Source organism: Grus americana, chromosome 15 (genome assembly GCF_028858705.1).
Source record: "Grus americana isolate bGruAme1 chromosome 15, bGruAme1.mat, whole genome shotgun sequence".
Lineage (NCBI taxonomy): Eukaryota > Metazoa > Chordata > Aves > Gruiformes > Gruidae > Grus > Grus americana.
This window is the reverse complement of record NC_072866.1, coordinates 10,432,334-10,457,499: the sequence shown is the minus strand read 5'-3', so window position 1 is coordinate 10,457,499 and position 25,166 is coordinate 10,432,334. Positions and strand designations below refer to the sequence as shown.

At 66.7% G+C, this 25,166-nt stretch overlaps 1 protein-coding gene across 1 annotated transcript; it reads left to right on the top strand.

The window, feature by feature from the left end:
- Positions 1–1,482: 1,482 nt before the first annotated feature.
- On the top strand, positions 1,483–24,829 carry MYO15A (myosin XVA). Its single transcript, XM_054842890.1, has 64 exons — positions 1,483–4,536; positions 5,486–5,568; positions 5,801–5,864; positions 5,971–6,080; positions 6,333–6,407; positions 6,627–6,717; positions 6,843–6,848; positions 7,195–7,298; positions 7,824–7,887; positions 7,973–8,086; positions 8,269–8,430; positions 8,525–8,638; positions 8,746–8,804; positions 9,084–9,207; positions 9,296–9,391; positions 9,483–9,614; positions 10,055–10,180; positions 10,372–10,449; positions 10,859–11,013; positions 11,161–11,206; positions 11,361–11,485; positions 11,719–11,836; positions 11,928–12,103; positions 12,174–12,258; positions 12,544–12,597; positions 12,783–12,864; positions 12,954–13,084; positions 13,807–13,902; positions 13,993–14,228; positions 14,428–14,606; positions 14,730–14,802; positions 14,987–15,178; positions 15,330–15,424; positions 15,554–15,642; positions 15,739–15,862; positions 15,997–16,058; positions 16,201–16,264; positions 16,367–16,505; positions 16,746–16,836; positions 16,921–17,017; positions 17,259–17,380; positions 17,519–17,578; positions 17,787–17,862; positions 18,263–18,378; positions 18,462–18,580; positions 18,664–18,805; positions 19,090–19,201; positions 19,346–19,420; positions 19,835–20,040; positions 20,112–20,245; positions 20,324–20,390; positions 20,546–20,618; positions 20,853–20,926; positions 21,028–21,110; positions 21,336–21,466; positions 21,588–21,682; positions 22,085–22,162; positions 22,417–22,513; positions 22,599–22,759; positions 22,862–22,995; positions 23,090–23,223; positions 23,900–24,033; positions 24,351–24,491; positions 24,578–24,829. Exons 1-64 carry the CDS (start codon positions 1,483–1,485, stop codon positions 24,677–24,679), a joined length of 9,831 nt encoding a protein of 3,276 aa, XP_054698865.1. The 3' UTR covers positions 24,680–24,829.
- Positions 24,830–25,166: the final 337 nt, after the last annotated feature.

Sequence of the window (25,166 nt, the reverse complement as noted above, 5' to 3'; positions counted from 1 at the left end):
CACATGCAATGTGTGTGGCATGGTATGAGGGGTACCCCCATGGGCTCCTGGCTCCTCTCCGCTTCCCAGCGGGGCTGCGGGATTTGGTCTGGTGTTGGATTCCTCCTTTGCGGCGCTCCCCTTGGCCGTGCTCCCGGTGCCGGAGCGGTGCACGCCTTGGGCTCTGCAAAATCGTCTCCTCTCTCTTGGTGCTGTAGTTTGGCTTTGTGTGATCAAACAGGTCCCTGGGCTTCCTCCTTCTCCATGCTGGCTGGAGGAAGAGGCTGATTCCCCAGGGGAGAGAACAGGGAGCCCTGAGGTGTGGGGAGGTGGCAGGGTCCGGTTTTGAGGTGGTGATGGTGCTCTGTGCTGTTCCCTGCAGCGTCCCCCAGGGGAATGCTCCCTGCCATGGGGGCCCTTTCCTCCTCCTTCGGAAAAGTCTTGGGGCCGGAGTGGCGCATCCCTTACATTATTCATGCCGCCGCGAGCCCCGGCGGTTGGGTTACAGCCGGAGTCCAGCTGCCAGCACCGTGCTGCCTAACTCGCGGGGTGCCGCAGGAGGCAGGAGGCAGCTCCCACCGGGCTGCACCGGGACTGCCGTCCCGCTGCCCCAGCGCCATGCCAAGCAGGGGGCCACCAGCGGCCAAGGGAGCCACACACGGGCACGTGCCTCGCCGAACCCGGGCGCAGGTAAATACCCTCCTTGGGCAGGCTGCAGGGTTGGGAGCCGGACGGTGTGCCAGGAGCTGCCTCGTGCCAGCACGGGGCATCATCTCCCAGGGCCCCGCCGGGGCCGGAGCATGAGCGCCCGTCACTGCCAGGATGGTCGGCAAGAAGGGGGAGCCCAAAAAGGATGCAGAGACCAAGGGGAAGGGGGGCAAAGGGAAAGGGAAGGATGGCAAGAAGGGCAAGAAGGAAGCGCCCAGCGAGTCGGAGGAGACCTCAGAAACAGAGCTGCTGAAGGCAGAGGAGAGCGAGGAGACGGAGGTGGTGGAGGAGGAGAAGGACGAGGAGGAGGTGGCTGTGGAGGAGCCCAAGAAGGGGAAGGGGAAGGAGAAGAAGGGGGTACTCAAGGGGGTGGTGGCAAAGAAGCCGGGCCGGGGGAAGAAGGTGCAGCTGGAGCCAGAGGAGGAAGAGGGCGAGAGTGATGCCGCGCCGGCCAAGAACCTCAAGGGCACCTCCAAGTTGGTGATGGGGCTGGCAGCCGACAATGCCAAGAAGAAGAAAGGGGCCAAAGGTGCGGAGGCCAAGGCCCAGCCCAAAGCATCTGCAGAGCCTGGCTTGGCCGAGGAGGAGGCGGCAGCGGCACCGAAGGCCCGGGTGAAGCGGAGTCTCCGCAGCACCTCGAAGCTCTTCCTGGGCTTCAAAAAGCTGGGGCTGCGTCGGCCCAAGAAGGGGCAGTTCAAGAACACATCCCGCTTCTTCTGGGGACTGCAGAAGCACAGCACCAAGAGGAGGAAGAAGAAGAAGAACAAGGCAGTGCTCAAGTCCACCTCCAACCTGATGGTTCGCTTCAAGCGCGTGGGCAAGAAGAGGAAGGAGGCAGCCAACAACTCCCCGCCAGCGAAGCCATCCTTCCTGCTGCTGCGGCGGGGTGGGCAGGTGGCCGAAGATGGTGCATCCCTCTTCCGCCAGCGCCCGGAAAGGAAATTCAAGCCGCGGGCACAGGTGCTGAGCAAGGCGGCCGCTGCCACGGGCTGGCTGGCCAGGAAGGTGCTCTCCCGGCGCGGGCGGCTGGCGGGGGGCGGTCGAGCGGCTGACGCGGCCTGGCTCTCCCGTATCGGTGCCAGGAAGCTGCCATTCCCTGCGGAAGACGAGATCCTCAGGCACCGGGCCAACATGAAGCGGATCACAGGCAGCAGCGGGCTGTCGGCCCCCAGTGCTGCACGGCATGGCCAGGAGAGGCACAGCAGCATGGTGCGGCGTCCGTCCCGGCGGCACTCCCAGCATGCGCCTGCGGAACCACCGGTGCCACGCTATGGGTGGGCTGAGGAAGAGGATAGAGCCTACAGCCGCCAGCGTGGCTACGCCAAGGAGGAGGATGGAGCCTACGGCTCCCACCGTAGCTACACCAAGGAGGAGAATGGAACCTGTGGCTCCCGCCATGGCTACACCAAGAAGGAAGATGGAGCCTATGGGCCCCGGCATGGCTACACCAAGGAGGAGGATGGAGGCTATGGCTCTCGGCATGGCTACGCTGAGGACAATGGAGCCTATGGTCCCTGGCGTGGCTACTCTGAGGAGGAGGATGGAGGCTATGGCCCTCGGCATGGCTACGCCGAGGAGGAAGACTACATCCAAACCCCGGCCTATCCGGTGCGCTATGGCTTCGAGGATGCGGTGCCGACCTCCTACGCTGACTACCCTGGCTACGAGGCAGAGGAGGACTATGGCTTCTACGGCGGCTTTTGGGATGAGGGTGACCTGCCGAGGCACCCCTACGGCTACGCGGAGCTTGAGGATGAGGGACCGTTTGGTGGTGGGTCCCCCCTTGCCCTCTACGACCCTTACGGCAGTGACCCGGAGTATGGCGAGGAGGCAGTGGGGCCCTTTAGCTACAGGGGAGATCCCTACGAGGACTTTGGGGAGCCCCTTGCCAGGGGGTACCCTGGGGGCGAGTACCCCGAGCATCGCATCCAGTACAGCGAGGGAGGGTGGGCACTGCACGCCCAGTCCTCCTGCAACCCCTACGCCCTGGCCCTGGAGGAGATTGCCGAGGCTGAAGAGCCCGAGGAGTGGGAGGAAGAGGAGGAGGAGGACGGGGGGGAATATCCTTTCTCCATCCTCAGCGCCTCCTCGCTCCGGGGCATGCGGGAGACGCTCTCCTCCAAGCTTTCCCTCAATAGGAAATTCAGGCTCTTCCCCCGGCCCCAGGTCAAGCTTTTCGGCAGGGACCGCCTGGACGTCCCCCTCCCGCCGTCCCCCCACCTGTCCGCCCCCCGCGACGAGGACGACTACGACGAGTACGAGCCGCCACCGGCAGCCCCCGGCCCCGCGGCAGCCCCGGGGCACCGGGTTTCGGCGGCGCGGGCGTGCGGCAGCCCGCTGGGGCAGTTCCTCCAGCGCTCCCTCTCGCAGCCCCCCGGCCGCCCGCCACGGGGTGCGGGGGGATTTCGGGACCCCCGCACCCCCCGGCACTCCTACAGGGGCTCCGGCCGCGGGCTGGCGGGGATGGAGAGCGCCGGCTCAGGCGGCCGGGACCCCCCGCCGCGAGTATCTCCGGCCAGGGAGCCTTCCCCGCCGGCGGGGCTCTGGGGGCAGCCCCCTCCCCGAGAGCCGGGGGCTGCGCGGCGGCCGTCGCTCCGGAACCCCTTCGCCAACCCCGGGCGCTCCCCGTCGCCGCCCCGGCAGCGCCCCGGCAGCGTGCGGGGCGAGGGGCCGCGACGATCCCCGTCCCTGGGGGCGAGCCTCCGGCGGTTCGGCCCCGAGCCCCCCACCCCACCGCCGACCGCCCCCCGCTCTCCGGGGCCGGTGGGGAGGCGTTTGGGGGTGCCCGTGCCGGGGTCGGGGAGACCCCTGTCCCCGCGGCCGTCGCGGCGGAGCAGCCCCCCCGGGCTGCCGCTCCCCCAGGCCTGGCCCCGGCTTCCCGAGCCCCCCACCAAGGCCGTGAAGCCGCTGCAGAGGACCCCCTTCCTGGCACCCACCCCCCGGCCCGGCAGCCGCCGCCTCAGCCTCCCCGGCCCCTCCTGGGACGAGGAGCTACCCCCCTGGCAGGGTGCTCCGCGGGGTCTCGCCGGGGTGCCCCCCCCGCCCAGCCCCGCTCCCGGCACCCCTAAAACCTTCATCCAGCGCATCGGGCAGCCCCTTGCCGGGATGGCCCCCCGCTCCCCCCCGGCGAGACCGCCTCCGGCCGAAGCGGGGGGGCGCAGCCCCCCCCCGGGGCGCTCCGTGGGGCAGTCCCTGGCGTCGCTGCTCGTGGGGAGCATGGCCCCCGCCGAAACGCCCCCGTCCCCACCGCCCACCCGCCGTCCCTCCTCCCGCTCACCCTCCTCTCCGCAGCGCCCATCCCGGCGGGACGGGAGCACCCGCAGATCGCCGAGCCCACCGGCGGGGCGCCGGGGCTGGGCCGACGCCGGGCACCCCATCCTCCCCTCCTCCCCGCGCGGTGACCGGAGCCCCTCACCGCAGCGTCGCGCCGCTTTACCGGCGCCCCGCGGCCGAGCCCTCGGCTCGCCGGTCGCCCCCCGCCACGGCGCTCGTGTCCCGGGCCCGGCGGAGGCCGTCGAGGGCGATGGGGCGGCCGGGGAGGAGGGCGCGGGGCGCTACGCGGTGGTGACGCCGCAGGTGCAGAGGTTGGGCTCCTTCCGGCGGGCGTCCCGCATGTACAAGCAGCACTGGTCCACGCAGCACGTCGTGCGGGTGCGGGAGATGCCCGACGCCTGGACGGCCGAGCAGGTTCCCCCCCGGCAGCCCACCCAGCGCGGCCGGCGGTGGGCGAGCCAGCGGGGAGCCGACATCGCCCGATACCTGAGCCAGCGCTCGCCGGCGGGCGGCTGGCGGGACAGGCACCCTTGGGCGGACGGGTACCTGGGCACCAAGCAGCCCTGGCGCAGCAAGGTAACGCCGGCGGGGAGCCTGCCGTGGGTGCTGGCGGTGGGACAGAGCCAGGGGGCGAGCCAGCAGCCGGAGGGGCCCGGGATGGGGCAGTGTGTTGAGATGGCTACCGGCTCACCGGGACACGAAGCCACCGGTGCCATGGGGGTTTACAGCACCCAGGGGTGGGGGGCGAGTGGCCACGGGTATGTTGGGTGCTGGTAGGGGTCCTGCCGTGGGGAGCAGGCTGGGGTGGGGGGGGTCATTGCCTGTTGTGTGTGTGTCCCCTGTGCACGGCCCCTTGGGGACACTTGACTCTCGCGTATGGAAATGCTGAGACCTGATCTCTGGCTGGGGCGGGCGTGGGTGGCACGCTGACCCCATGGGTGTCCGCTTTCCTGCCCGCCGCCTGGCCGCCGGCCAGCGTGGGCTCCTCTGTGCACCCGCCCCGCGTTACATCTGTGCGTGGCCATGGAGCACAGCCATGGGGAGCAGCTCCCAGCCCCATGGCTCACCCCTACCACAGCCCCCTTCCATCATCTCCCCCAGAAGTGCCACCCTGCCCAGGGGTCTCCATTGCCCACCCCTTGGCATACCCGTAGGGGTATGGGTGAACTGTGGGGTGTCGCGGTGGGGGCAGCACAGTCGTCTCAACCTGTTCCCACTTGCCCATGGGGAGCAGGACCGGGGCTCTCCAAGAACAGCTTTCCGAGGATGGTCCCCAGGGATGCCTTGGTGTCCCTGTGTCCCCATTTCCAGCACTGCTGCTCTCCCCTGACATGTGACACTCTTGCTGGGGGACCCATTTTGGGGCTGTGGGATGCTTGCTCAGGGTCCCTGATGTCACTGGTTGAGAGCTCCCCAGTTTGGGGTCAGAGAAGGTGGTTTTGGGGTGGTGGCAGTGACTGGGTGGGATGCCGGAGGTGACCAGCATGGCCCTGCTGATGGAGCCAGGCTGGTTTGCTCCATGCAGATGCAGTCGCTGTGCAGCCTGCCCATCGTGCGGTACCAGGAGCCGCAGGAGGAGGACGGGCTGGAGGACATGACCCAGCTGGAGTGAGTGTCCCTGTCCCCTTCGCCACCCGCCGTGACCCAGCGCCGTGGGGAGTCAACAGGATTGCAATCGCCCCTGTGCACCCCATGGCCCCCACTGCTCCCCACTCCATCCCATCCCGACATGGGGCCCCCTCCAGTCTCCTGGGGCTGGGGATGCCGAGGACGTGCTTGGGGACAGCAGACATCTGCTGTCCCCCTGCCACCCGCTAACGCAGCCTCTGCTCCGTGCCAGGGACCTCCAGGAGGCCGCGGTGCTGAGCAACATCCGGACGCGGTTCGAGCGCCAGCTCATCTATGTAAGCTGAGGGGCACACGGCATCCCCCAAAGGCCCCAGGCATAGGATCTTTGGGGGGATCATCGCTCTCTGAGCGCTTGCAGCCCTAAACCTCGCTCTCCCACAGACCTACATTGGCAGCATCCTGGTGTCAGTGAACCCATACCGGCTCTACAACATCTACGGCACGGAGCAGGTGCTGCAGTACGAAGGCAGAGCGCTGGGCGAGAACCCGCCGTGAGTACTGGGCTGTCCCTGAATGCCCCGTGGGGACAGGGGCACCCCAATCTGCCCTCACTCACCCCTGGGTCCTACAGCAGCCGCCGGCTGGGTGGTCCCAGGGCTCTGAGGACCCTCAGTCACAGGGTGCTGGAGTGCTGTGTCCATGTGTGGGGATGCTCGGGGTGCAGCAGGGGACATGTCAGCAAGGTCCCCGTGCCGGGGCGACGTGGCACTGCACCCTCCACCTCTGCTTCCTGCCCCCCCCAGGCACCTCTTTGCCATCGCGAACGTCGCCTACTCCAAAGTGATGGATGCCAAACACAACCAGTGCATCATCATCAGGTGGGACATGGCTGCCCCCCAGCACAGCCTCCCTGGGATGGCCCCTAATCAGCGCTGCCCTAATTGCCAGTTGCCAGGATGCTGCTGCCAGCCTGGCCTGGTCCTGGGGCCGATGGGTGCCTCTGGGATGGGGTGCTGGGTGCGTTTGGGGTGCGTGTACTCCCGGCCCTCTGCTCAGCTGGTGACAGCCCCGGCCGTGCCCCCGCCCCTGCATTTCAGTGGGGAGAGCGGCTCGGGGAAGACCGAAGCCACCAAGCTGATCCTGCGCTACCTGGCAGCCGTCAGCCAGAAACGCAGCACTGCCCCACAGGTAGGGTGCTGCCCTGGGGACACTGCCCTGTCCCCTTGTCCCACCTCCCTGCTCTCTCCTCCACCCCCTGCTCACGGCTCCACTGCTCTCTCCTTGCCCCCATGCTTCCACCTGGACCATGGCAGATAGAGGTACCAGGGGGGACATGTGAGCTGGGACGGTTCAAGGGGACTGAGCATCATGGTGGCATCTCTGCCACGTCACCCCAGCAGCGGGGGGACGGTGGGGATGGAAAGCTGGAGCTCAGTGAATGCATGTGCATGGGGTCCTGGCGCTCTCCCGCATCCTCGTGCAACCCGGACGCGGTGCACACCTTGAATTTTGTTGGCACCCGTGGGTGTCTGCACAGGACAGGAGGTGGCAGGGAGGGTGGCACAGGTGGGAAGGTGACAAGAGGGGTCCCCTAGCCATGGGGAAAGCCAGTGGTGTGTCAGGGTGCTCGGGCTGACTCCGTGGCTCTCCCCATTCCTGTGGCAGATCCTGGAGGCGACCCCCTTGCTGGAATCCTTCGGCAATGCCAAAACCGTGAGGAACGACAATTCCAGCAGGTTTGGGAAATTTGTGGAAATCTTTCTGGAGGAGTAAGTAATGCTGAGCAACGCCCGCGTGCGGCCGGCCCCCACCCTCTGTGTCCTCCCACCTCTGTCCTGGGGGTGCCCAACCCAGCCCCGCTGCCAGACTGCCCCTTGACTTGGGTGGGACGCACACAGGGACACTTTTGGGGACAAACCTTGGGGGGGAAAAGGCAATGTGGCCTGAAGACAGGCAACGTTTGCTGTCGCTGGGGTATGGGCAGGGATGCTGTGCCCTGGGCTGGCACACGGACCACTCCCGGTCCCCGTCCCTGTCCCCACGTTCTGTCCCACCCTCGCTCAGTCCCACTGATCCCAATGGGGGGTGTGCCCAATGCCACCCTGGGGTGCAGCAGCTCCAGGAGCCGGTACCTCTCCCTGCCCACAGATCCCAGTGGGGGATACCTGGGGACTGGGCACCGACCCCCCTCGTGTGCCGGGGGCAGCATCGGGGCAGGGGTGGGCACGTTGCGGGTGGCGCAGCCCCTGCCCGTGCCAAGGTTGCCAGCCGGGTGCCCGCTCTCGCCCCTGCAGCGGTTTGATCTGCGGTGCCATAACCTCGCAGTACCTGCTGGAGAAGTCCCGTGTGGTCTTCCAGGTGGGCAGCGAGGGGGTGCCGGGCTCTGCCCCCTGACACTGCCCCCTCCACTGCCCCCACCCCAGCTCGGTCCTCTGCTCCCCAGGCCAAGAGCGAGCGCAACTACCACATCTTCTACGAGATGCTGGCAGGGCTGCCCACCCAGCAGCGGCAGCGGTACTGTCTGCAGGGCGCCGAGACCTACTACTACCTGAACCAGGTAGCGTGCCCCCTGCCCAACCCCCCCACGCTGCCTGCTTTTTGGGGGGGCTGGCCAAGCTCGGGGTGCCGGTGGGTTCTTGAGTCCTCCTGGATTTGGCATGTGGATGGGGAAGGTGCTCAGGGCAGGGGGGGTGTGTCCGTCCCCGGGACCCACTGATGGCACCGAGGGGGCCATGCCAGGGTGGGAACTGTGAGATCCCCGGCAAGGATGATGCGGAGGATTTCCGTCGGCTGCTCAACACCATGGAGGTGCTGAGCTTCAGCGTGGAGGAGCAGAACAGCATCTTCCGCATCCTCTCCTCTGTCCTCCACCTGGGCAACGTCTACTTCGAAAAATACGAGGTACCCCAAGGGGAGCCAAGCTGCTCTCCTCGGGCCTGATTCAGGATGTGGTGGGGGGGGTCACTGCATCCCACTGCCTCACCGTGTCCCGCAGACCGACTGCCAGGAGGTCGCCACGGTGGTGAGCGCCACGGAGATCCGGACGGTGGCTGAGCTGCTGCAGGTCTCCCCCGAGGGCCTGCAGAAAGCCATCACCTTCAAGGTGACGGTGAGTGTGGGGGGACACAGGCAGGGAGGGGGGACCCTGGTCCCTGGGGACCAAAGCTGGTGTTGCTAAAACTCCATCACACCGTTGGTTTTGTGCATCCCAACCAGGAAACACTGCGGGAGAAGATTTTTACCCCCCTGACCGTCGAAAGTGCCGTGGATGCCAGGTAGAGGGAAGGGGGGGGCTGCGTGGGGGCACGGGGGGTGTCTGGCCCCCGCGGATGGGGCAGGAGGTGAAATTCCAGGCTGGGAAAGGGCACGGTCAGGTCCCTCAGTGTGGATTAGGTTGTCCAGTGATTAAAACTGCAGCCCAAAGGGCTGCCCCATGCACAACGTGGGGCTGTGATGGGTGCTGGCCACGGTGGTGGGGGTGTACATGGTGCCGTGCCATGCCGTGCTATGCTGTGCCAGAGCTCCAGTGCTCTGCTCATCTTGCCCCTTCCCAGGGATGCCATTGCCAAGACCCTCTACTCCCTGCTCTTTGGCTGGCTCACGGACCGCATCAACAAGCTGGTGTACCCGCGGCAGGAGGCCCTCTCCATCGCCATCTTGGACATCTACGGCTTCGAGGTGAGCAGGATCCATCCTGGCTCCATCAACCCATCCACCAGCCCCAGGGCTGTGGGGTCTCAGGCTCCACGGCCCCTTCTTCTCGCAGGACCTGAACTTCAACAGCTTTGAGCAACTATGCATCAACTACGCCAACGAGTACCTGCAGTTCTTCTTCAACAAGATCGTCTTCCAGGAGGAGCAGGTGGGCCATCGCGCAGTGCTGGGCTCTGTGCCCGGGCCAAGCGCCGCCACGGGGCTGGGGGCATGGGGCTGACTGAGTGCTGGGCCCACAGGAGGAGTACCTCCGGGAGCAGATCGAGTGGAAGGAGATCCCCTTTAGTGACAACCAGCCCTGCATCGACCTCATCTCCCAGAAGCCCTACGGCATCCTCCGGATCCTTGATGACCAGAGCTGCTTCCCCCAGGTGAGGGGCTGCCTGGTGCCGAGGCAGTGAGGATGGCAGCACTGAGCAGTCACCGTGCCCAGGGTGTCACCATGGCCCTGGGCTGCTCTGCTCCTGGGCTGTCCTGGACAACCTGGGAGACCCCCTGGGTTTGTCCAGGCTGGACAAGCACCAAGAGCTCCCAGGTCAGTGTGTGGCAACTTCCCCTGGAGGACTGGCTTTTGCAGGAATTGCTGAAAAACTCCTCCCAGCTGCCCTGTGTAAGAGAAGGGTGGTTGCACCCTCTGTGCCAATGGGGAAACTGAGGCACAGAGCAGTAGATGCCCATGACTGTGCAGCTGCTGGGTGGCAGAACTGAGAGCAGGGTCTGGCCAGTTGTCCAGGCATCCCCATCCCGCTGCCTACGTTCCCGGGGCTGCTGAACTGCCTGAGCCACATCTCACCCCTGCGTCTGTCCCCAGGCCACCGACCACACGTTCCTCCAGAAGTGTCACTACCACCATGGGATGAACCCACTGTACACCAAGCCGAAGATGCCGCTGCCCGAGTTCACCATCAAGCACTACGCAGGGAAGGTGACCTACCAGGTGTGCAGCAGTGGGATGCCTAGCTGGGGGTTTAAGGAGGGTTAAAGAGGAGGTTTATGGGGTTGATCCTGTACCGGGGTGAGGGGCAGCCCAAGAGGTCTGGCTGGGGGCCCCCCCATCCCAGCCTGGAGCTCTTTCCCCACCCCCATTGTGCCATGGGCTCCTTACTGTGAGCTTTTGCTCTTTGCCAGGTTCACAAGTTTTTGGATAAAAACTATGACCAGGTCCGACAGGATGTGCTGGACCTGTTCATCAGCAGCAGGACCAAGGTAGGGCCCTGCCCGGACCCAGCTCTGCGGTGCTGGGCGGGGGGACACGGAGCACAGATAGCCCTCTTCCATACACACCACTTTTTATGTCCCCAAGCGTGAGTTCCCACGGCCGGTGAAGCCCGGGAGGACCAGGAGCAGAGGATGCCTCCAGCTCCACCCTGTGCCCGCTTCCCACGGGGTCCTCTGGGCTTTGACCTCTCCAGCATTGGCACAGATGGGCACGTGGGCTGCTCTTGCGCTTCCCCATCCCCGTCCCCATCCCCATGTGGGGATCCCAGCTGTAAAGAGGAGATGTGACTTGCTCAGGGCTGGGCAAAAAGGCAGTGACTGGGCTGGGAAGACAAGCCAGGAGAGCTGCACCATCCCAGCCACCTTCCTCCTCCCTAACCCTTACCATCTCCCCAAGGTGGTGGCCAACCTCTTCTTCGGCCATGCCCAGGTGATGGCTCGGCAGAGGAGCCTGGTCAGGAGGAGCAGCACCAGGACACGGCGGTACAAGGCCCCCACCGTGGCCGCCCGGTTCCAGCAGTCCCTCCTGGACCTGGTGGAGAAGATGGAGAGGTCAGGGCAGGCAGGGTGGGCAGGGTGGGCAGGACAGGCAGCCAGGCCATGCTCCAGGCTGGCAGGAGGAGGATGACAGCCAGACCTGAGCACAGGGTGGCCAGGTTGGCTTTGTCTCCTGTGGCTGACAGGGTCTCTCTGTCGCAGGTGCAACCCGTTCTTCGTGCGCTGCCTCAAACCCAACAACAAGAAGGTGAGAGCCAGCCTGGGGCTTTCCTGCCCGCGGCGATGCCGGTGCTGCCCGTGGGGTGTTCCCCTCCTCACCAGCCCAGGGAGCGTGGCGGGCACATGGTGGACAGGGGCCTGTCCATGCGGCTGCCGAGGCTTCTCCCTGCCACCCCCCCCAGGAGCCAGGGCTCTTCGAAGCCGACGTGGTCAGCAGCCAGCTGCGGTACTCGGGGATCCTGGAGACCATCCGCATCCGCAAGGAAGGCTTCCCCATCCGCATCCCCTTCCTCGTCTTCATCGACAGGTGCCTGGGGGCTGCGGGGCAGGCACCATCGTCCTGTCGAGGGGAGACACAAAGCTTGTGGGTGTTTTAGGGGGCAACGTTTGGCGTGGGGGTCCCCCACAGCGGGAGCTGGGAGCCCCCCCTCCGTGGCTCACAGCACTGGGAGAAGCTGCTTTCCCAGACACGGAGGGTCCGTGCCGGTGTCCCAGAGGGGACCCACGCAGTGACGGTGACAGTGTCACGGCCTCGCCCAGGTACCGCTGCCTCGTCGACATGTGGTCCAATGTCATTCCCAACGGGGCCAACTGCGTGGAGATGCTGAGGAACCTCTGTCCTGTCAGCCCCAGCATGTACTATGTGGGCGTCAGCAAGGTACGGTCCCAGGCAGGGGGCTCGGCTCCGGCGACACCCCAGGGGAGGTACGGCCAAGGCGGGGGGCTCACGGCCTTGTGTCCCCCCCCAGCTCTTCCTGAAGGAGCAGCTGTACCAGGCGCTGGAGAGCAAGCGAGCCCGTGCCCATCACCTGGCCGCGCTGACGCTCCAGCGCTACGCTCGCACCTTCTTCATCAAGAGGCGATTCCGCTCCCTCCGCCGAAAGATTGTCCTCCTGCAGAGCCGGGCGCGGGGCTACCTGGCCAGGTAGGGGTCCGGGGGGGGGCGGCGGGTGGGCACTCATGGGTGGCAGAGGGTGACGGGTGCCCTCCTGCAGGCAGCGGTACCGGCGCATGCGGCACACGCTCATCAAGTTCAGGTCGCTGGTACACATCTACGTGAACCGCCGGCGGTACCTCAAGGTGAGGTGGGGGCTGGCACATCCCGGGGGGTCCTGGGCATCTGCTCCCACCCTGCTACATGCTCAGTGGTGGGTCTGGTGAGGGCACAGCAGCACCCCCCAGACCCTGAGCCCCCCCCCAGACTCCATCCCCACCACCACCTCCATGTCCCATGGGGCATGGGTAGTGCCTCTTTGGGGTGAAAGCCTGGCGATGCTGGGGGCTCAGTGGCACCCAGGGGGGTCCTGCTGCCTCTGGGTCTCCCTCCATGCTGGTGGTGGTTCAGCGTGGCTGCTCTGCTTGCAGAGGAAGGAAGATGCCCGCCGGCGGGCGGATGAGGAGAAAGAGAGGATGAAGCAGGTAATGGGGTGCAGGTGTGCGGCACTGGGGGCACTGTGCATGTGTGATGCATGTGCAGCCCGTGTTTCTGTGCCCTCATCCCTGCCATGTGCTTGCCCATCCCCATGCTGCCAGCCAAAGCACCCATGGGTACTGTGGCAGGGAGCAGCGTGGTCAGTGGGTGCATCCCTGTGCTGTGCTGGCAGGAGCTGACGAGGAGGGAGGTGGTGGATGTCACCCACCTGGAGATCCCGGCCGAGCTGATGGGGCTGCTGGAGGCTGCTGCAGGTGAGCAAATCCTGCACCACCACCGGCATCGCTCCCAGCCCCTCATCCCCATCCCCGGGGCCGTGCCGTAGCTGCCTGCTGTACCGTAGCCGCCCGGGAGGTGAACGCTGGCTGCGTGGTCCTGGTGCCGCCACCGGCGCTGCAGCCCGACTCCCAGCTCACCCTCCCGCTCGACATCAACAACTACCCCATGGCCAAGTACGTGCGGGGCCACTTCCAGGTAAGGTGGGCGCCGCAGTCTGGCAGCGGGGAGCCTGCCCGGCAGGCAGCCGGCTTTCGGGGAGTCCTCAGCGCCCCGGTCCTGGCTGAGTGGTTAGGTTCAGGGTCCCCGTGGCAGCTCTGCCCGGTGGCTCCCCGCACCATGCTACCAGGCTCTGCCCTGGCTTCGGCCGTGGGGATGCTGTGGGGTGTGAGAGGGGCTGGATCCGGGGTGGCTGCGGTGCTGCAGGGAGCTGGCCACCACCTCCCTCCCTCCCCGTGGGTTCCTGTTGTCTCCAGAGGCCGGGGGGACCCCACTGAGGTTATCGGAGAGAGACCTGCCGAGCCCTCCTGGACGCCCGACGCGGGGCGGATCTGGAAACGCTGGGGCGGGAGACCAGGTCGCTTTGCTCCTGGGACCTCAGCCCCATCCCTGGTCGCTTTGCCCCCTTCTTCCTCCTCGCCCCCTATTTTTACTGTGTTTCCCAGTCCCCGGCATCCCGAACAACAGCGCCAGGGCTGGATCCTGCTCTCAGCCTCACCGAGGTGCTGGCACTTCTGGTGCTGCCAGCACAGCCCCAGCCCGTCCCTGTCCTGCTGCTGGGAGGCTGCCGGCCCCATCCTGCACCCCAACCCCTTCGCAGCCCCATAGTCCCCACCCAGCATCAACACCACCCTCAGCACCCTTGAGGCCTGAGGCTGTCCCCGGGGCCCGGGTAGCCACGGGTGCGGGTGTCACTGCAGGAACCGGCGTTCGGGATGCTGACGGCCCCGCTGGCAGCCCCCCTCACCCGGCTGGACGAGGAGCTGTGCCACGAGGCGCTCGGCCTCTTCCAGCTGGTAGGTGGGACAGCACAGGATCCGGCACCACGGTCCCCTGCCCGCTCCCTGCCCAGGGCCGGAGGGAGGACCTCGCTGTCCCCGTGGCAGATCCTGCGGTTCATGGGGGACCCGGGGCTGGGCGGCCCACAGGAGACCCTCTTCGGCAACTACATCGTGCAGAAGGGGCTGTCGGCCCCAGGGCTGCGGGACGAGCTCCTGGCACAAGCTGCCAACCAGGTCTGGCGTAACACCAACGTCAACAACGAAGAGCGGGGCTGGCTGCTGCTGGCCGCCTGCCTCAGTGCCTTCCCCCCCTCTGCCGCCTTCGACAAGTACCTGCTCAAGTGAGCTGGGGCTGGGGCTGGAGCTGGGGACCGGGACTGGCTGGGACCCTCGGGGATAGCCTGGCACATGTGTCCAGGATGCTGCCCAGGTCCCTCTGGGGATGCTCTGAGGTCCCTCTGTGGTCCCCGGGGCCAGCCTGGCACACGTGCCTGGGGATGTTGCCCAGCCCCTTCCTGTAGCATCATCCCTTCCCTGCAGGTTCGTCTCTGACTATGCCTTTGCTGGCTACAAGCCGGTGTGCCAGCGCAAGCTGATGCACGCCATGGCACGGTCGCAGCTGGGTGCCGCGGCTGCCCGTGCCTACCCGCCCTCGCTGCTGGAGTGGACGGCAAACCGGAAGCAAGCCAGCATGGCGCTTGACCTCCACTGCTTCAACGGTGTGGGGTGGCACGGGGTCAGGGGCACGGCAGCGGGGAGGGCCGATCCCAGCTTGGCCACCCTGTCACTGTCATGGGCAGGAGGGGACCGGTGGGACCCGCTCACCGCCCGTCCCTCCCCAGGTGACCAGTTCTCCTGCCCTGTCCACTCCTGGAGCACGGGCGAGGACCTGGCAGGGGACGTCCTGAAGCACAGGTACCCACCGGACCAACACCCACCCACCCAGCAGGGCGAGCACGGGGCAGTGTAACCCCCGGGGACATTTCGGGTGACCCCAGGAGCCCAGAGCTGGGATACCCAGCTTATGCGCAGGGTGTCCCCGTGGAACCGGGGCACCGCTGGCAGCCTGCGCCCATCCCCAGCGTCCCGCTGTTGGCAGGGGGCTGTTGGAGGGCTGGCGTGGCTGGTCTGTGGCCATGAAGGCGGGCGCCCAGTGGGCCGAGCTGGCCGGCCATGACTATGTCCTGGACCTCGTCTCCGACCTCGAGCTGCTCCGGGGCTTTCCCAAGCAGAAGTCCTGCTTCCTCGTCGCGTGGGAGGGGGCCGAGAGCCGCAGCGGGGACAGCCGGGTGTAGGTACCCAGGCAGGGATGGGTCTCCTGTCGTGAGGCTGGTGGGGTTGGCACTGGGCCGGACAGGTGCCGGCAGAGGTGTGGGTCGGGGTCCTGGGTGGGGATCTGGCACCCAGTGGGTGCGGGATGAGCACATCCTCCCTCCCTGCAGGGTGCTGGGACACGGCTTGGATTTAGATGAAGTGCCTCCTCCTCCGGCCGTGAAAGCCCCCACGCTGCCGTCCGCGGATTCGTACCCCCCCCACGGTAGGGCACCGTCCCCTCCACCGGTCCCCTGGAGCTGCTGGTGAGGCCGTGCCGGTGCAGCCGTGCCGTGCCGTGCCGTGCCGGTGCAGCCCTGCCACCGGCGGTTCATCCCTCCTCGTCCCCCTGCAGACGGGGAATTTGGGGAGCCCCGGAGCCAGAAGGGTCTGGACCGGTACCTGGACAGCCTCTTCGACCCCGTGCTCTCCTACGGCAATGGGGTGAGAGGGGCGTCCCCCCGCCCGGGGCAGAGCGAGTGCAGCATTTTGGGGGTGCAGGGGGCTTGGCCTCTGTCCCCTGACACCTTGCCCCCCCAGGAGCTGGAGAAGCCGGCTGCCGTCTCGCAGAGGATGAAGGGAGGCGGCGGCACAGGAGGGGGGGACGGCGGCAGTGCGGAGCGGAGCGGACCCCCCGTGCCCGCCGAGATGTGTCAGCCGAGGGGTGAGCGCCCCAGCACTCCTGCATCCCGACCCAGCGCCCTGCCTTAGTTTCCCCACCTGATCCCTGGTCCCTGGGGTGGGTGACATCCCTGCACCCAGCGCAGGATGCTGAGCTCTCCCCCTTTGCCAACGCAGGCGCGGAGCCAGCCCCGTCCCCGCAGCACCGCGCAGATGCCAACCAGCTGCCTGGGCCCCCGGTCAGTGGGGCAGGGCTGGGGGGGGGCCGGGAGGGGTCGAGTCCTGCCCAGCCTCTGCTGCAGGGCAGCTTTCCCGGGGGGCTTCCCAGGGATGGGGGCAGCTGGGGGGTGCCGGATGCTCATGGCGTGGTGTCGCTTGCAGGGCAGAGCAGCGGAGGGGACGCCAGCCCGCGCCCCCCAGCCTCGACCCTACTTGCAGAAAGCTGGTAAGGGGTCCTGGTGGCAATGGGGGCTCGTGGCACCGAGCCAGGCCCCAGGTGTGGGGGTGATGTCCGGCTCCCCCATGAGCCACATGCTCGGTCCCGCAGTACCCATGGGCCAGCGGTGGCCGGGCGAGCTGGTGCAGCATTCCCGGCTCAACTCGGAGCACTTCCCGCGGCCCACACACAACATCCGCAACATCATCCGGCAGTGCCAGCCGGCCCCGCGTGGTTCCCAGCCCCCCAGGTACCCACCTTGGCCCCCAGCTGAGCCACAGGCTTCCGTCTGCGGGTGCATGTGCCAGCCCCAATGCCGGGGTGCAGGCAATGTCGGGCTGCAAGGAGATGCTGGGGGTGCAGCTGATGCCAGGATGCAGGTGATGCTGGGGTGCAGGTGGTGCCAGGTACAGGTGATGCTGGAGGTGCAAGTGATGCTGGGGTGCAGGTGACGCCAAGGTGCAGGCAATGTGTGATGCTGTCTCTGCAGCAAGCTCTTTGGGAAGAAGCTGGATCCCCACGAGGAAGCCATGCAGATCCTGAAGGAGCAGCTCTCAGCAGCCCGGGTGCCAGCGGCTGCGGTAGGGATGCGGCTACTCCTGTACCCCCTGTACCAGGCTGCGGGACCCACCGGCCCCAACCACAGCCCGCTCTCTGCCTCGCAGGGGCCCAAGGAGATGGTGGCCACAGTGAAGCCGGTCACCAGTGGCAGGTACCAGCTGCAAGCACCGAAGGGGCATCCAGCGACCACCCGGCCCCCAGGTATCACAGGCAGAACCATGGCACTGAGGGGGTCAGGGTGGAGTGGGGGCACCTTGTCCTCCCCGGTGGCACGGGGTGATGCCTGATGCGACCAGGCACAGGTCTGGCTCTGCAGCATCCTCATGGGATAACCGCTGTGCTTGGCTGAACCCTCCCTGCCCCACAGCTGGCCCCCGTGCCTCAGTTTCCCCAGGCGGAGAGGGGCTGTTGGTGACGTGCAGGGCTTTCCATCCCTTCGCAGTCTCTGTCTCGCGGGAGCTCCCGTCTGAGGCACAGCAGGTCCAGACCCAGCTGCACCGGAGCTGCAGCGAGGACTTCTACACCTACCACAACGTGCCCTGGAAAATATACATCCGCAAGGAGGTGCCGGGGAGGGCGGGGGGGGGCACAGGGACAGTCTGGTGTCAAAGTGCTGCGGGGATAAAAGGGGCTTTTTGCTGAGCCCGAGGCCCTGTGGGGTGGGCGATGCCAGCGATGCCGTGCTGGTCTCCCTCCTGGCAGGTTTTCTACCCCAAGGACAGCATCAACAACCCGCTGCTGCTTGACCTCATCTTCCGGCAGGTGAGGCACCAACCTGGCCCTGAAGCCCCCCAGGGTTCCCGGGGTATCCTCCCGCTGGGGTGATGGTTTACTTATCTCACCGTGGCTGTCCCGTCTTCCCCTCCCTGACACGGAGGAGCAGGGGGTGTCCCCATCGGCTGCCCCAAACCGGGGTGGGGGCCGGGCAGGGCAGAGGGGCTGGGAGGCACACAGCTACCCCCTTCCCCAGATCTTCAGCGACACGCTCTCCAACACCTGCATCCGGATCAGCCAGGAGGAGCGGCTCCGCTTGAAATCCATCTTCGGTAACCCTCACCTGCACCCCCCCCGCATCCTGCTGCTCCTGGGCTGAGGGCTCACACCTGTGGGGCCCAAACCTGGAGGTCTCACACCCACCCACTGCAGTACCCATCCCCATCTCCTGGGCATCTCCAAGCCACAACTGGCTCTGCTTAAAGCCGGGGCAGTTTTGCCTCCAAATGCAACGAGCCCCCTGTGATTTAGTGCTCCACCAAGTCATGAGTTGTGTCAGGTCTCAGCCAGGCTTGCCGCATTAGGGGGTGCCTGGGGGGGACATACTTGTCTCTCCATCACGGTCTTGCAGGCTTGGGAAAGGGATGAGCATCCCTGTTCTCGCTGTGAACCCTGTGTCTGCATCCTCCCTGGGGAGAGGGGACGCTCACCAGTGGGTATTTCTTCCTGCAGCGGAAAACAAGCTGGACTCCTTCAGCCCCGTGGCCACCGAGAGTGTCAAGAGGGAGATCATCGCCGCGGCCCGGGATGGCTGCGAGGTGTATTTCTCACGCCTCTTCCCCGCCACGGTGAGTGTCTGGCCACGGGGCAGGTCGGTGGAGGGGGCACCCCAGCCCCGTGCCCCTGGCTGAGGCAGCACCCCGACCTGCAGGGCAGCGTGGGGACGGGCGTGCAGATCCTGGCCGTGTCCCATGCTGGCATCAAGCTGCTGCGGCTGGTGAAGGGCACCAACGTCCCCGGGGAGCAGCTGCGGGTGCTGCGGGCGTACAGGTAAGGGCGAGGAGGCTGGGCGGTCGGTGTGGGATGGGTGCTGTGGGTGCCAGGTGTTTCAGCCTCCCCTCACCCTGCCCCAGCTACGCCGACGTGCTGTTCGTGACCACCCCGTCCAGGAACATGCTGGAGTTCAACCTGCGCAGCGAGAAGCTCATCCTCTTCTCCCCCAAAGCCCCCCAGGTCAAGGCCATGGTCGACCACTTCATCACGGAGCTCAGGAAGGTGGGGGGTGCCCTGGGGACAGGGGGGTGGCTGGGGGCTTGTCCTGGGGGCTGGACCCTGCCTGTGTGCCCATGTTTGGGGGGGCCAGGGTGGGCACTCTGCAAATGTGACCATGCTCTGGGGTGAGGGAGGTTTAGGGGAACACCCTGGGATGGTCCTGTGGCCATGGGTGCTTGAAGCTCCTGCACTGGGTGGGATGTGGATGTGCGTGGTGTACATGGGTGTGCATGCGTGTGCATTCGTGTGCCTGCGTGTATGGGCTGTGCTGGCCCCCCTGTGCCCAGGACTCCCAGTACGTGGTGGCCGTGAGGAACTACAGCCCTGAGGACGGGGGCCAGCTCAGCTTCCACAAAGGGGACATCATCCATCTGCAGCCACTGGAGCACCCCGAGAGAGGTGAGCTGCCCCCCACAGCCCCCCATGCCAAAATGCCCTCGATGAGGGGCACGGGGGCAGCAGGACTGATTAACTGGCCCTGGAGGTGGCTGTGCCCTGGCCTCACATCCTATGACACCCCATGTCCCCACGATGTCCCCGCAGACCACTACTATGGCTGTGTGGTCCGCAAGAAGGTGATGTACCTGGAGGAGCTGAAGACAGGCACCCAGGATTTTGGTGGGTGCCATGCTGTCCCCATGTGTGTCCCTGGTGTGCGTCCACTGCCCTGAGCCATGTCCCCTCCTGGGGCTGGGGCACGGGGCAGGATCCTGCCTCTGTCACCCCTCACCAGGATGGTTTGGGCTCTTTTCCGCACTGACCTGATACAGGGGGATGCTCCCCTGTGCTTCCCACCCTGGGCGGCACTGGGTGCTGCCCCACATCCCTGCAGGTGATGGGCTTTGTGGCTCCTGGTCCATGCCTTTACCTCTAGCAATGCCAAACCGCAGCCGTTTCCAGCCAAAACCTGCAGCCAGGCTCCCTGGAAAGGGCTCGGGGGGCAGTGGGCAGGAGGGAGCGGGCAGAGGCTTTTTGGGGGGTGACCCCCAGGACTGCCAGCCCGGGGCCATCCTCACCATCTGCCTGGCACAGGGTGGAAGTTTGGGGCCATCCACAGCAGGTCGGGACTCTTCCCCGCCGAGTACGTCCAGCCCGTCGCGGCCCCCGACTTTGTGCATTTGCCGGCGGAGAGGAAAGAGGAGCCCAGGGACAAGCAAGGCAAGGTGGCAGCTTCGGCGGCCGTGGCTGTGGCTGTGGCCTCCACTGCCGTGGCCCGGGAGCTGGACCGGAAAACTGAGGTGGGTGCTGGCCCGGGGCCATTGCTGGCATGGTGCTGGCTGTGCCCGGTGCCCACCACCCTGCTCCGCAGGCGTCCCCCGCCAGCGCTGCCTTTGTGGAGGGTCCAGAGGGAGATGGTGGCGAGTGGCTCGGGGACGGCGTGGGGACCTGCCCCATGCTGGCCTTCGCCCGGCGGTATTTCCGTGCAGCGCGGCACGGGACCATGTGAGTGCCTGGCGGGGGGACGGGGACACCCCGCAGTGGGGACACCCATGCCCACCCATTCCCTCGTCCCTCTCCCAGGGACCCTTGTGGGACAAAGACCAAGAGGGACATGCCCAACATGCTGGAGATGCTGACGTTCACCAAGGTACGGGAAAGTGGGGCGCCTTGGGGTGCCCCTGCCCTGCTGTTGCCCACAGGTCCCCTTGATGTCCCAGGGTGCTCAGGAGCTCCCCAAATGCCACCTCAACCCCCATCCCATCCCTCTGGCTGCTCTCAGGAGCTGACGCTCTCCCCCTCCAGACCCCCATCCAGGAGTCGCTCATTGAATTCGTGGATGGTGGTGTCAGCAAACTGGCCACCGAGGCTTTCCAAGGTAGGCGGGGGGGCACAAGCACCCTGTCTCCCTGCCCCACGGCCATCCCCAGCCCCATCCTTGGAGGATGGGGGGGGCAGGACCGGGGTGGGCAGATGAGATGGCCCGGAGGGGGGTTTAGCTCCTCCGGTCCCACTGCCCCGCATGCCTGGGATGTTGCCCACACCCAGGGCAGTGTGTCCCAGGGGAAGGGACGGGGTGAGCTGTGTCACCATGTGGCTTTGTTGTCCCCAGCTGTGATGAAGTTCATGGGTGACCACCCTCTGAGGGGGCAGACGGAGCTGGATGCCATCTGCACCATCCTCAAGGTAAATCCCTCACTGGGGCGGTGGGTCCTGGTGGTGGCCTGGGCAGGAGGGTGGCAGCTGGGGAGTCCACAGTTGCAGAGCGAGCCGTGCCTGTCCCCCAGCTATGTGCAGAGCATGAGGTCCTGCGGGACGAGGTGTACTGCCAGATCATCAAACAGGTCACCAACAACACCAGCTCCAAGCCGTGAGTCCCTGCACCCGTGCTGTCCACTCTGCCTGGGGACAGTAGAGGCTGGCACTGGGGACACTCGTGTCCCTGGCCAGGCTGAGCTGCCCCAATGTGGGGGGACACCCTGGGACCCCACCCTTGCAGTCAGCTGTGCTGCTCCCCGGGGCAGTGGGTGCCGTTGCAGTCACCGCGGGCACCCTCACCCCCCCCCCGGGGCTCAGCACCGGCTCCTCCCGGCAGGGACAGCTGCCAGAAGGGCTGGAGGCTGCTCTACATCCTCGCTGCCTACTACAAGTGCTCCGAGGTGCTCAGGTCCTTCCTCCTGGCCTTCCTGCAGGATGCTAGCAGGCACCCGGAGCTGCCTTTCCAGGGTAGGGGCTGTGCACGCCCCAGGGTGCTGGGTGCATGGCAGGGAAGAACGCCCAGGGGTGTCATGGGGCTCCAGAGATCTGGCTCGGCCCCATCCTTCACCCCGGTCCCCATCCCCGCCAGGCATCGCCAAAGCCTGCGAGCAAAACTTGCGGAAAACCCTGCAGTTTGGCGGCCGCAGCCTCTTTCCCAGCAGCATGGAGCTCAAGGCCATGGTGGTGAGACCGGGTGCTCATGGGTGCCCATGGGGCAGGGCTGATGCCAGCTTGAGATCCCTTCTGGAGGTTCTGAATCCCCGCCATGGGCTCAAGATCCCCCCAGACACTGCCCTGGAGCTGAACTGATGGTCCCTTGCTGGCGTGGATAGTATGGTCCTTTTTGGGGTCTGCTCTCCAGTGGCACTGCTTTGGGGGTGCCCTGAGCTTTCAGGGGTCCCCAGTGGGGATGCAGCTCTGTGCACGTGGGGCAGGGGGCATGATGGCTCACCTGGGCAGGATGGGCAAGATACAGGACGATCCCCATGGGATGGTCCCCACAGGATAGCTTGGGGATGAGGGTGTCCTTTGGGGTCTTGATGTGCGAAGGGCCCCTCTGCACCCCAACGTGTCCTCCCCATGCAGGCTGGACGCAGCGCCAAGCGTCAGCTCTTTCTCCTGCCCGGTGGCATCGAGAGGCACCTCAAGATCAAGACATGCTCGGTGAGTCGGAGGGGGCAAGAGGCTTGGTGCACCCTAGGCTCGTGGTGACCCCTCGGTTGTGGGTGCCCTGAGGGTGTGGGTACTGGGGGGCTGCACCCCTCGGCTGTCCCCAAGCTGGAGGACTTTGTTCTCTGGGAAAGGGAGATCCCTTCCCAGGGAGCTGCATGGGATGAGCCTCAATGCAGGACCTGTTGGTGGCCCTGAGTGCAGCGGGGGGACGTGGCAGCGTCCCAGCCACCCGTCGCTGTGCCCAGGTGGCTCTGGACGTGATCGAGGAGCTGTGCTGTGAGATGGGGCTGCAGCACCCCGAGGCTTTTGACGAGTACATCCTCTTCGTGGTGACCGACAGAGGTGAGGGGCTGGCGGGGATGGGACGGCTGTGCCGCTGGCGGGTGCCACGTGTGGCGGCCACACTCAGGTTCCTGGGGCGGCACAGGGCAGAGCGTGCGGCCACTCACCCGCCGGGAGTATGTCCTGGACGTGGCCGCCGAGACGGAGCACCGGGACGCCAGCTACAGCTTCTGGTGCCGCCGCGTGGTCTGGAGCCAGCCCCTCAAGTTCGACAACGAGCTCTATGTCACCGTCCACTATAACCAGGTCAGGCCACTCCGCCAGACTCCCCCGGGGCTGCCTGACTGTCCCCCCGCCCCGGAACGTGCCCCGTCCCCAAGCCGTGTCCCTGCACTCTGTCCCCCCCAGGTACTCCCCGACTACCTCAAGGGGCTGTTCACCGTCCTGCCGCCCGCGAGGCCGGGAGAGCAGCACTTCCCGCACGTGGCCAAGCTGGCCGCCCTCCAGCACCGAGCCAAGGACCGCCACCACCTTCCCACCGCGTACGGCTGGGGACGGGGGGGTCCGGGGTGGGCACGTCCCATGGGGTGCGGGACCCGCTGGCCAGCGCTGGCCCTGACCTCTGTCTCCCCGCAGGCGGGAGGTGCAGGACTACATCCCCCCGCAGCTCTTCCGCCTGCTGAAGGCCCAATCCTGGCTCCACATGGTGACCCAGCACATGCAGCAAGCCCAGGCGCTCAGCGCCCACCAGGCCAGGGCGCAGTTCCTGGGTGAGCGGGGACAGGACGGGGATGGGGAGGTGATGCTAATGGGGAGGTGATGCTGCCAGGGATGCAATGCTAACGAGGACACAATGCTAATGAGGATGCAACGCCGCTGGTGATGTAAGGCTGCCAGGGATATGATGCTACCAGGGATGCAGTGGTGCTGGGGATGTAATGCTGCTGGCAATGCAACGCTGCTGGGGATGCAATGCTAATTGTGTCTTCCTAACGACGACACAATGTTAATGAGGACGCGATGCTGCTGGGCACGTGATGCTACCCGGGAGGCAATGCTGCTGGGGATGCGATGCTAACAAAGATGAGATGGGATGCGATGTTGCTGGGTGGGTCCTCCACAGGGAGCGTGGGACAGGCAGACCTTGGCCCTGCATGGAGCCTGGGGTGCTGCACGGCCAGCGGGATGCTGCACATGGAGGGCAGGACTGCAGGGGCAGGGCAGGCTGCTCCGAAGCCCCACATGCCGCCACCCATTTTCCCAGCAGGCTGCAACAGGGCCCCTTGGCTGCTCCTGGGTCCAATCCTGTTCCTGGACCAGAGCCTGAAGCGGTGCAAGGCTCTGGGAGCTGACCCAGCTCCTGCCAGGCATGGGGCTGGCTGGGATCCTTGGCAGGGCCCCCGTGGTGTGGTAGGGGGCACTGAGATCCCATCCTCCTCCCCGCAGGGCTGCTGAGCGCCTACCCCATGTTCGGCTCATCCTTCTTCTACATCCAGAGCTGCAGCAACAACGCCATCGTTTCGCCCTGCATCCTGGCCGTCAACCAGAACGGCCTCAACTTCCTCAGCAAGGAGACCCACGTAGGTGGGGGGCTGTGGGGGGCACGGGGCCTGTGGGCACCACCCGGCCGGGGGACCCCGTGCTCCTGCTGCAGGGACGGAGCCAGGCGGCACCGTGAGATGAGAAGGCAGGTGGGGGGTGATGTCCCTCTCTGCAGGGGACAGGGTCCCCGGGTTTGGCCCCAGGTCTGCCTGCCCGTGCCCACCCTGTGTGGAGGGGCTGCACCGCTGGCACCCTCCGTCCTGCTCCCATCTGCACCCGCTCCGGTCCTCCGTCCCCTTGGTGGGGTTCCTGGGGCCCCGGGGGCAGGTGGGACACCCCGCTGCTCCCCCCCCAGGAGCCCGTCGCCAAGTTCTCGCTGAAGGAGATCCAGTCGACGCGGACGCAGCGGCCGACGGCCGGATCCAGCTACCCCTACGTGGAGATTACGCTGGGCGACCTCCTGGCCCAGGGCATCACCCAGCTGCAGCTGGAGCAGGTGGGGGACACTCGGGGGGCTGAGGGCCCTGTGGGGGGGCTCCCGCGGTGGTGGCACGGCCACCCACGGCGTGTCCCCCTCGGCAGGGCCTGGAGCTGTGCCGCGTGGTGGCCGCGCACATGGAGAGGCTGCTGGGCGCCCGGGAGAAGAGGCTGACGCTGCCGCCCAGCGAGATCACCCTGCTCTGAGCCCGCCGCGGACCCCCGCCACGGGGGACAGCGGATGCATCAAGCCGGGGGGGGGTCCCCAGCCTGGCCGGTGGCCGCTGTCCCCCCCCCCCGGTCCCCTCTGTGCTGCTTGCACCTCGTTGGCGTTCTTGGGGTTTATACACGCCCGTCAGCCCGGCCCAACTCAGTGTCGATGGTTTTGTGCTGCGCTCGCTGCTGCGGGGGGGCTGCTGCCCCCCGTGCCTCAGTTTCCCCCGCGCCTCAGTTTCCCCCGTGCCTCAGTTTCCCCCGTCCCCGTCCATCAGCTCCCCCCTCGCCCTGTGCCCCCGTCTCCCCGCCGGCAGCGCGGGGGGTGCCCGCTGTCGGGGTGCGGGAGCGCGGTGCCCCCCGGCCGGCTGTCCCGCTCCCCCTCCCCGGCCGCCAGGGGGCGGTCGCGCCCCGCGGCCGCGCGCCCGCAGGCACCTCGGCGGCCACCCCAACCCCTCAGCTCCCCCCCCCCTTCCCGGCC